Raw genomic sequence first — 12,212 nt, forward strand, 5'->3', positions numbered from 1 at the left:
TGTCTTCACACCATTCGTTGGATCTTTGCGATATCAGCACCGTTCAACGTCAGCTAGTGCAAGCCTTATTGTAAGGATTTTTGATGCCCGATCAAATGTACACTTCTCAAGGTGGAGAGTCAGGTTGTTTAGAATTGTGTATAGAATGGGGCTGTTTAGCCCTTTTTGCGTTTAAAATATGTGGACTTCGATGTACCCATAACCTCTAATCTTTTGAAGGCTCACGGCATCGCTGCGATCCACTATACATCGATGCTAGTAACATTTTTACGAAGTTGGCTTTATATAATACTCAACGTCTCTCTGTCCGTAAGTTTGGTTATAACTTCAAAAGGACTGAAACAATTTTTGTTTACTTTTTTCTCTAGATAGCTATGTGAGGTCAATTATGGAATTTCAGTTTTCACATTTCTCACCACCCGAGCATTCTGATTGGTTGACTAAACCTTGCCACCCAATAAAAATGCTTGCATGGTGGGAAACGTAAAAAGTAAAATTACATAATGTCGTCCCTGGTCAAGTTCTAGGTTATATTCCATTACAACCAAATCAACAGTTTTAGCGAAGTCGGAACGGGATCGCACACTTATGCAAACGCTGACTTAAACTTTTACAGATAGAAAAAAGTTCTGCCCAAGAATCCCCCTCGACAAAAAATTTTGCGAGAGCATATACGGCTATGCCTAATAGTTTAGCCACAAGAAGCATTTGAAGATGTTCGCGGCTGGAGGTTCGCAACAGGCTGCTAGTCTTTTCATATTGTACAGTAATGTTCGTTAATGCTTTGGGCTTCCATCTAACTTGTTCTCGACCCAAAAAAAAATGCGAGCTCAATTTTACACGAATTATGTGCCGACGTGTGAGATTGAGAGCCATTATGACATAATTCGTATAGAATCGAACTCGCATTTTTTTCGGACCGAGAAACAAGTTAGACGGAAGTTCAAGGCATTAATGAACATTACTGTAAGTGCCTAGACACTTTTTTTTGATAGCGGAAGTACGTCATTTAGATTCGTTGACTGGTAGACAATTTATGGAAGAAGGCGAAAAAAATATGCATATGAATAAAAGTGACTATCGCTGTTTGAGCTCTTTGCAGTCTCTAAGTTCGCAGCCGTACATCTGATGTTGTTCTTCACGGACCAGGCAGATCAGGTATAACTGTACACTGTAAGGTGAGGAGGACATAGGTATATAAGTCGCATTCCATGCCAAATCAACAATTCTTAACCTTCATGGTTTTTGATTTCATTGAAATTTTTTACGGTAATAATGGCGTCTTTAAAACGCCCAATCCATTTTTTATCGTTGTTTTTTTTCAAGCAATTACTTTCAAGTTAAAAATATTCTAACCTTCGCAAAATTTCACCCTTTTCAAAGACCTCGAAAAATTCTCAAATATTTCATTTTCTTTTCTGATCTTTATCAATTTTCTCTCTTTTTTTGAGCACTGGAATTCGTGGAATTTGCTACGAATCTACTCTAGACGTATTACAAATTCTTAGAAAACTTCATAATCATTTGCTCACTGATATACCATTGAAAACATGATCAAATTACGTTAATCGTGTAAATAATTTTTGCACTTTATTTTTATCATAGTTAAAACATATGTGATTTGAAAATAAAAAAATTACCACCTTAGTGATTCATCGATTAGAATCTAGTTCAGCGTATATCTCTTCAAAATGTTGTAAAAAATTCAAAAAATCAACTTCACTATTTAAATATTTTTAACGTGCTTTTTATAGAGTGGAAAACGTAACAGATTTTTTTTTTGCATTTCAAAGTGCGCATCCCAAACTGCCGAATAAAGTAGCTTCGTCGAACAGATCGCAACATAACCTCATTCTTCGTTTTACTTTTCAATGCCCATACCGTAAAAAATATTGTATGTGGCATGCCCGTAAACCGTTTTTTGGCTCGGATAATTTCAGTACTCGCTTCCGGCTCGCCTTCAGCTCGTCCTGAAATCTTTATCCTTGCTAAAAAAAACAGGCGGTTTACAGGCATGCCACATAAATAACTATTATTTGGCACGGAATACCCCATAGGTATACCGGCACGTATAGTTTGATATAGAAGCGCAAGTTTGGTTCGCATTATTTACCAAGTACATCACGGTTGACTGATTCGCATGATCGAGCGGGCACAGCTATGTAACACGTGCACACATTACATGTATATTATATCCTCACGTTCTGGTTGCGCGTCCCAATTCCTATAACTGCAGGCGTTGCGATTCAATGCATTATCCGTCCAACTGTTTCGCCGTTTTAGTACATGCTACGGAATCGCTATTAGTTTACTATTTCACGTATAGTATATTCAATGCAGGTCGTAAACTAATAACGTCATCATTGAAACTGTACCGCAAGTGTTCGTAAAAAGGTCCTAGCATATCTAGGGTTTTTCCATCTTGTAGCGTTTTCAATTGGCTGCACTGAGTAAATTTTCCCGAGGATTTTGCCTTTGCTATTAATTGAAGACTGGGCAAATCGCAGTCAGTACAGCCAATTGAAAACGCGGTGAGATGAAAAGGAACTAGATATTCTAGGGACTTTTTACAAATACTTGCGATATAATTTCCATAAATTATCTTTTCAGCTGGTTAAAGAGCTGAATGAAAATTTACGGTGAGGTAACTTTACAATAATTCAATTACAAACGAGATGAACTAAAATTGAATTTGAATTTGAACATACGGTGAAATAAGCTTTGGCATTAAAAAAAACGGCATAATAGTATATTTTGAAATTAGTTGATAACTGATCTGTTTCTGTGCAAAACTGTTGATTTTTTTTACTTCTCTACATTAGGAACAGCATTTTGACCTAGTTCAATTGAATTAACATTAGTTGCACTTTTTTATTTTTGTTTTTTGGTGAGATCATTTCGGTTGAAATTACTTTAATTAAACTGTTTACTTATTTACATTCTCGCGTACGTAGAAAAAATTCAATGGCAATCGGAATAAGTTACGGTTCATAGAATCTGAAAACACGATGAATTGCTGTTGATGAATCTTATATTATCTCTCCGAGAGTTGTTGATGATTAAGGTTCCTCGGTTGATATTTACGGATCTTTATTCTACAATTTATTCCATAATTTGATAAAAATTAATTTTTTTTTTTTCAATTTAAAAATTCATTTTTCATCTCTCGTTTGTACATGAACATGATTTTTTGTCACTTTAATTGGCCCGAAATACGAATTGTAAAAAGTGAAATAATCAATTATTTTCTCAGTTATTTGCGAATACTTCGATACGGACGCGATATATCAAGTTCATGCGCGTAATTTTTTTTTGTAGATCGGAATAAAAATTATGAACCGAATTTTTATCGAGATATTTGAATAAGAGAGAAAAAAAAAATAGGAAGATTAACTGTTGATTTCATTTATTCGTGCGACGCCTGACGTTACAGCATTTCACGTAACACCATATCGTCACGTTATTTGGGCCTTATATTAATCTATCAATTGAAGTCCCTAACAAACATGGGGATTGGTCACAGCATTAAATCACCAATAATTCCGCAAGTAAATATTTGCCACGACGCTCTTTACGTCGTTTAAACGAGATACGTCCGTATAGAATGTGACGATTCATTAAATTCTCATTGGTCAAAGCGGAGAACATTTGATCGATAATTTTATCTTATCCATCTTTACTCAGAAAGGTACGATAAAGCGAGAACTATCAAGGCAGTTGAATATGACACGTTTATAGTTAAGAACAATTTTCATCCTCAATTATATTATTACTGAGCATTTTCAAGAAAAATTAGGAATAAATACAAAAAGTAAATAAATTAGCGAATTATACTAAACCGAAAATGTATGCCTGAATTAGCGTTTTTTTTTTTTTTTTTTTTTTTTGTTTTCTATTCCTTGAGATTCGTGTTAATAAGAAAAAGATTCAAACTTTGAAGAAATTAGATAAATGTAAACTGTATGGAAAAAATGGAATTACAATTGATTTAATATAATTGAATGAATAAATTGAATTGAGAAGAATATGATAAAAAATATCTATGATATTTATTCTATGAGTCATGTTACGTGTAACATCACAATTTCCGAATGTATATAATTTAATTTTAAATACGAACGGATATTGCGGAATGTCTGAGCACAATGAAATCATCCGTCGCGCACCAATGATTTATAATATGTATAATACATTGATCCTACATGCGAAAATAAGGGGTGATTCAAATTTAACTACCGTTAAAAAATGAAGAAATTTACGTGCTTTTCAGTTTTATGTTTTTAGAAATATTATTAAAATCATCAAAATTATCAAATTGTTCAATTTTTCGTGGTAAATTTTTTTTGGATAGATCGTTACTTTCTACGAAATGATTGAATCAGCTTTCGTTGCCCCACTGCAATCGCACCTTTCTAAAAATGAAATTCATTCTCGAAAGTCGATGTGAAACAGCGATCACATTGCTTGCGCAGAACCGTGTAATAAACTTATTGTTCGTCGGTTTGTTTCAAAAGAAATCTTAGGAATCGCACATCATTATATGCAGCGTTCAATTCGGAGAGTCGATAAAAAAAATGTGTTCAAAAAAAAAAAAAAAAAAAAAAAAAAACGTGTAAAAAGGAAGAAGAAAAAAAAAACACCAGAAACGATAACACGGACAAGATAATATTTCAAGGCGACAAACAAGATACAATTACTTGCAAAATTGCCGATAATGTTCGACAAACAAGTCTCCTATCACTTCGTTAAATCAGGCGTCAATTATCGCTGGGCCTTTCGAATTTGTTGGCCATAATATGACGGCAGCTGGGATACTTTTTAATGTGCCTTAGATCGAAATGAAAACGAAAAACTTTTTTCTGTTTTTTAAAAACGATGAATTAATTTCGGTGTTTCGTTTTTAATTTTCTTTTTGTCCAGATTGTTTGTAAAACTATTTGTCCGACTTTGATACAATCATGAATGATGTGAACAAATAAATATTTTTATTAATATTATGTTCAGATAAATCTGAAAGAGAGAAGAAGAGAGAAAATTATATAAATTTCTGTTCTCGTACCTTTGTGTGAAGAAACGCCAGAGATTTGTTGACATTTTCAATTTTGTGAACCCGCATCCGGCCGTTGTTTGGTTTAGCTAGTCTCTCCCCTGAAATTATTTCAAGCAGCTTCAAAAGCTTCTTTCCGTCTGCTAGATCGGTGAATAAATCTTCGACTTCCATCCGCGCCTGCAGCGGAAACACCTTCGTAAATTCACACTCGTCTATTACACACTTGGACTAATAAACACGAGATTTAGAAAATAATTTTCCTGCTAAGACCGATAAAAAACAAAAAAAGACGATTTTCACATAAAATTCAAAATCAATGTTCTATTTTACTGTTTCATTTTTTCTTTCTTTCTTGTGTACTTGTTGAATATTCATGATACATACTTCTTTCCATCTACAGATTATCAACAGCAGTATTTCTCACGATAAAGGGAAAAAAAAAAAAAAAAAAAAAAAAAAGATAAGTAAAATTACAACGTTATTGGCTAAAAATGTGATTCAAAATTACACCTTGAACAATATAAGGGACATTATTTTTAGAATAAGATAAGCTTTCAAGGCTGAATTTTATTACAATTCCATTTTTGTTCCATACCTATCGAAAAAACCATTCATGGTGATTCTTTTGACATTTTTTGGCTTAATTTGCTATCAGGTAATAAATTTTCGGTCTAATGTTTTCAACCGAAAAATTCGGAAATGAAATCAGTTATGAAAAAATAAAGAATATAAAAAAAATTCTTCTCATCACGGTGATCCGGTTTTATTTTCGTACAATAAAATATCGTGAAGGTGAGATGAGAATTTCAAAGAAATCATAAATCCTTTGTTCATCGGATAAAATGAGATCGAATTTTTTAAAACGAAGCACAAAGATCCTGAGAACGACACGCCTCTATAAAAAAAAAAAAGGAATACTCGCCTTGAGCAAAAAGGAGTTGATCCATTTTGTGAATGTTTTTTTCTGTATGTGAAGTCTCTCTTCTTGCAGGGCCTTGATACGGCCCTGCTCAAATTTTAAAACATCCTCTCTCTGAGTCATTCTTCTCTGAATATTTGGACCACCCCTGTATCTGTCGACCCTCTGTGGGAGATGCCGCGATGGGAAGTCGTAATCGTAGCTCTGTTTATTTGGTACGACGCGGCGCCCCGCGCTTGTCTCATACTGCGCACCTGAAATCACATCGGAAACGTACAATAATTCTTCTTTTTATCTCCAAATCCAGCTGCCCATCACCGCAGAACGAGATTCACTCTGAGGTCAGGTCATATTAAATATTCTTTCGTCGTTCGATCATTTTTACCATTTTTTCAAGAAGAATTCTTCGGGAGTATCAAGCATAGATTATATATAAGTCAGAAAATCTTCGGAACCAAATGATTAGGATACAGAGGTTCAGATTCTGTAATTCAATTAAGTTCTGATAAATCTTAGAAGAAAACTATTATTGCAATTCAAGTTTGCGCGGGTCGATAGGAATGGTGGAAAAGGAGAGGGACGATGGAATGGGTAGGAATGTGGAACTGAATCGAAACGATGGAACAAGGCGGGGATGTTAAACAGGAGAGGAACGTTGGAATAGGGTAGGAATACGGGACTGGATCGAAACTATGGAACGAGGAATGAATCATGCAACAAGAGAGGAATGATGGAATAGGGTAGTTGAGAAACGATGGAACAGGGGAGGAATAGTGGAACAGGAGAGAAACGATGGAATAGAGTGTGAATAGTGGAACCGGAAAGGAACGATGGAATGGAATGTGAATAATAAATATGAAAGGATTTCAGGAAAACATGCCGTGAGAACGCGCCGTGATTTTGGAATTTGTTTGGTTTGTTAAAAAACGTTCAAAATTATGTCGAGAATTCATGATAAGCTGAAAAATTGAAAAACATGAATTTTGATCGAAATGGTTTGTAATTAATAATTTCAAATGCTTTATATATTACACATTATTGCTAATCTTTTTTTATCCCAAATTTGGATAGCTTATCCAATTAGAATGAATAACCTCTCACTTTTCAGGTAAATCAATTGTGCACAAAAAACCTTACAAAGACTTTTAGTAATATGAATATATTTTTAAGCATGAGTTTACTAAACAGAATCTGCAACGATAACAGAGTTTTTTCGTACAAATTCGTCGTTTCCTTTCATTTCTCTATAATTAAGGGACATTTTTGATGCAATCCGACTCGATCAGTCTGAATTTCACTTGTTCAATCTCTGTTGCATAAATCTATGATTTAAACATTGTTTTTACTGTTTTACTTACTTCTTTTTTGTTTCTTTGCATTAGAATTTTTCTCAGTGACCATAAATGCAAATCAAAAGGATTAAAATCCCTCCCGTTTTCTATATAATGCATATTCTTACACATTAAAATGAATCACGCATTCACCAATTTTATATACATATATAGCATGTGTGTACATTGAACTTTAATATCTGTACACGAGGTGAAAGAGGTGACTTAGGTAAGCGGTATTTCCGATAACGAAACGCTTATCATCATTCGCGTGATCTCAGGAAATATATATTTGTCATAGAATTCCGAGAAGCCAGAATCTCTAGTAAACAATTATTTCCGTCTGCAACAGCAGCTAACTAAAAGGAAAAACATTTCCTTTTCTTTTCTCGTCACGCGATTGTGGAAAATTAAATTATTCAATAACACACATATAATTATAGGAAATAACGACAAAAGAAATTGGAAAATTCTCTAACGATATTGCCAAGCAGATTTTTTTTTTTTTTGCAGTGTAATATAAGTGCCGATTTTTCTCGCGTAGATGCGATAATTGAATTATGTAACTTGTAATAATTGAAACTAATTATCGTCGAAGCTGTACGATCTAATTTTACTGCATCGTTAACCCGATTTGTTCTGCATACAATCATGAAGAAAGAATTCGTGCAGGTTAAAAAATGTCGAGAAATGAGTGTGAAATTATATACATTTTCAACGTAAATTGCATCACTTTAAATGCTTCAAATTGAAGGTCATTTTGCGAATCCGTGACGCAATTATTAGCTTCTCGCAGGTTTTGCCACAGCATATCATGTATAGATGCTCGTCAGCTCGCGGGAATGTCATGCGACAAATTTATCTGTCGGCTCATTGTTACAGCAAATGTTTGTACACGGTATGTACATAATAACTACATACAGACACACAGTGTATATAATACATATACGTGTATAGATAAGGAGTAGAAACAGCCCTGCAGAAGGTGGAATGATTACACGGAATTTCGCAATAACGTGCACTGCCTCTACAGTAATATTAACTAATGCCTTAATCTTTCGGCTAACTTGTTTTCGGTTTGAAACAAAACGCGAGTTCCATTCTATACGAATTTTGCTTTCTGGCTAACTTGTTTTCGGTCCAAAACAAAATGCGAGTTTAATTGTACACGAATTTTACTTTCTGGCTAACTTGTTTTCGGTCCGAAATCAAATGCGAGTTACATTTTATACGAATTTTGCTTTCTGGCTAACTTGTTTTCGGTCCACAACAAAATGCGAGTTCAATTATACACGAATTTTGCTTTCCGGCTAACTTGTTTCCGATCCGAAACGAAATGCGAATTTCGTTCTACACAAATTTTGCTTTCCGGCTAACTTGTTTTCGGTCCGAAACAAAATGCGAGTTCCATTCTATACGAATTATGTAATAATGACTCACAGGTGTCGGCTGCAACGCCAGTCATTGTCACATAATTCGTATAGAATCGAAATGACATTTTGTTTCGAACCGAAAACAAGTTAGCCGCAAGGTTATGAAACTATTAAATAATATTACTGTACAACAGTTGAGTACGTGCTTTCGGATATTTCTCTGATATCGTTTAACAATGTATTTTTAAATTAAAGAGAAATAATTATGTGAATTAGTTCGACGTACAACGAGTTCTACGAAAAACTGTTTAATGGCAACTATTATACATACATATGTACACTAAAATTCACCTCAAAACCATCATTCTCGGAAATTTAACTCAATTGGCTGCTATTAATTGTTTCATATATCAGTAATTATTAAAAGAACTGGACTTCCTTTTATAGCTTGAATCGACAATTTCTGATTTATTCTCGACGTTGAAAAGAAATTCGATCAGTTTTACTTGTTAGTTGGAACTGAATTCGATCCAGGCAAATTGAACCTAAACAAAATCAATCTCCTGAAGATGACAAGGGTTTGTAAGAATCCAAAATTTAAGTTATAATAGAATGAACGTTACACAATAAATAAACCAACGAACCTTAAAATCAAAAGAAAAACTTGCGTTTATATGGATATGGTGAAAACTCGAACGAAAAAACGCCCTTTACGCCCAACTAAATAACTGCATATTCTATGATCGAAGAACTTTCCGCGAATAAAGTTATACAAAGAGAGTTTTGAGGCTTCGTGATGATTTCTCGCTGTCGATAAAGTGTCTATCGATTTTGACGGGTACTTTGCGTTGACGTATAACAATTATAAGTATTCGAAGAAACACATATCCAAGAAAAACGATTCAACCGATTCTCTTGGGAAGTTTCCAGAACTCATCGTTAATAATATCGAGTTTTTCATTATTCAAAAAACGAGATATAAGATAGTCGGAAATTTTTGTTAAACAATCGAAATCAGCTGGATTAATACTTCATCCAAATTCTCTCTCTCTCTCTCTCTCTCTCGAAAAAAGAAAAAGTAAAAATACGGCTGATAACAACTGATAAATATACAAACAAACTTTGCGGATAAGTAAATTCTGACAAGATTCATCGATAATTGTGAGGATTGTAATTTTAAAACATTTTAATTGACCGTTATTTTTTATAATGAAATGTTTTGAAAATTTTATTTTACCTTATTTTTGATAAATTTATGAAACAATTTTACACGACATTTATGACACAAATATTTGACACACCAAGTGACACATGAATAAGAATTTAACGACCTACAACAACAATCTTGACATTGCCTATCATCCGAACAATGTAATGCGAATGAAAAACATTATTAAGCTAATATGAGGAACAATAAAACGGAAGATCCTGTTGCTGTTAGCTTGTTTAAAATGAAACGCACCGTGAAGTATTATACCTTACAGGCAGTAAGAAAAAAGTATAAAATATAATAATGTTAATATAATTACGATTTACTCTGACGTTGAGTATTTATAAAATTATATTTGTAAACGTATTATATATAAATAGAAAATACTGTGATTATAAACAAAACTAAGAAGTCGATCTCTCGTTTAAAAGAAAACTTGTACTTAAATATCGTCTAGAAGAGTTCATTGAAACAGTTATTATTAACTTTCTTTTTTTTTTTTCCAGTGACTTTGTTTTCGACTGGATTGTAAGTTTGATAAATCTAAAATTTCAACATTCCTAAAAATTTGAATTTCAGGTGCAGGGATCGAACCTGCTGATTCAGTTTCAGGGAATAATCAAGGTATATATATATATATATGTTACCGGTTTTGCTGCGATTAGATAATACAGGAAAAAAATTGCGCCGGTTCTCATATATATATATATATGTATATACATATATAAAAAGCCCCGCCTGTATTCCCTTTTCAAATAAAATCCAAGAATGAACGTAAAAAATACGGTAAAATAAGATTTTAACTGTCTACTACCTATCGATCGATCGATAGATCTTCTTTCAGATTTTCATTACAATTCAATAATCATATCGAATTGATATATAATTAAATATTAATTACGTAATTATCGCATGACATAAATTTTCGTAAATCTTACCGTAAGGACCATTATCAGTGAATCTATACGCCATTATGTTTTCAACAGTATAAATAACGGACGTGATAGCTTTTCTCCTTTTTTCACTCTGCTATTGTTTATTCATTGTCATAATTATCCAACGACTGAAAAATTGTTTAATTTTCATTTTATTATTTCTATATAAATCATCGAAACAGTTTCTATCTTCGTTTCTTCCACAACTTTTAAGAATACATCTATATATATATATATATATTATATATAGACAAGTAGAACAGAATTCAAGTCTCTTGTTAATGACACGTCACGCACCTGTAGCGTGAGAGAACATATTTAATTACGATCTTTAATCCACGCACTTTCCACGTACGAATAATTGTCTTGAAATTATTCTCTTCGGCACGTTTACGATCTTGTTCATAATCCGCTGTAATTAAAAAATTTTAACACACAGACTCAGGGGTTGGGATGGGATTAAATGTTCTCGATTGGCTTAACACTCGCGGTTGACGACGGCACTCACCGAACTGATTCGAACGTATGTTGCACATACTAAAACGTATCAGCAAAGCTGCGGATGACACATATAACCACCTACTACTACCTTGTGTGGTACAGAACCGATATACGCACTCATGTATCCGTAGAAATTGATGTTTGTGTGACGTATGTATACTAGGGTGGCGCAAAAAAACCGACTATTTTTTTTTTTTAATCTCATGTGATAAAATCTTAGTTTTTCATGTTTTAAGAGCCCACTCCAAAGGACGGTTGAGAAAAAAAAAAATTTTTAAGAACTCGCTCCACATTTTTTAAAACGTCAGAAATCGTCAAAGATCGTTTTTTTTTTTTTTAATTTTTTTTTCTCGATACGGTAAAATTTTATAGACAAAAAAAAAAAAAAGAATAAGTTTCCGAAAGTTTCAGTCCAAGATTTGAATTTCGAAAGGTCGCTCATAATTTTTTTCTCAATTTTTTTTCGGCGCATTTCTTTAGATCTTTTCGAGCGACATTTTGATATTCATATATTTCATAAATTTTTCTTTAATTTAGTAAGAAAGAATCGATAACAATACACCAAGACGTGAATTAAAAATCAAACAAAATGCTGGAAATATAATTTTTTTTTTTTATTTAATTTTTCAACGATTATTGAAATTTTTTTAAAATTTGGAGCGACCTCTTAAATTTTTTTTTTTTTTTTTTTTTTTTTTTGAGCTGTCCTTCGAAGTGAGCTCTTAAAACATCTAAAACTAACATTTTGTCACACGAGACTCAGAAAAAAAAAAAATTGTCGGTTTTTTTTGCGCCACCCTAGTGTACATACATACTGCGGGAAACTCTCTTATCAATATAAGTGCGATAGGCATATATATATATATATATAAGAGCCTTAAATTGTCAGCATA

General features: G+C 33.1%; 1 protein-coding gene across 8 annotated transcripts in view; it reads right to left on the minus strand.

Moving 5' to 3' along the window:
* LOC124414877 (spectrin beta chain, non-erythrocytic 1) overlaps positions 1–12,212 on the minus strand; it is an 81,231-nt gene that overhangs the window by 46,884 nt on the left and 22,135 nt on the right. For 4 of the 8 annotated variants that reach the window (XM_046895991.1, XM_046895994.1, XM_046895993.1 and 1 more), the window contains exons 1-3: positions 10,822–10,930; positions 5,973–6,223; positions 5,060–5,242 (exon numbers count right to left, since the gene is read on the minus strand). In XM_046895991.1, the coding sequence (XP_046751947.1) occupies positions 5,060–5,242; positions 5,973–6,223; positions 10,822–10,855 (468 nt within the window). In that variant the 5' untranslated portion in view covers positions 10,856–10,930. Of the gene's footprint in view, positions 1–5,059; positions 5,243–5,972; positions 6,224–10,821; positions 10,931–12,212 lie in introns of those variants that run through there. The other 4 variants (XM_046895992.1, XM_046895995.1, XM_046895989.1 and 1 more) reach the window with 2 other exon arrangements.

This window comes from Diprion similis, chromosome 14, assembly GCF_021155765.1.
Source record: "Diprion similis isolate iyDipSimi1 chromosome 14, iyDipSimi1.1, whole genome shotgun sequence".
Classification (NCBI taxonomy): Eukaryota; Metazoa; Arthropoda; class Insecta; order Hymenoptera; family Diprionidae; genus Diprion; species Diprion similis.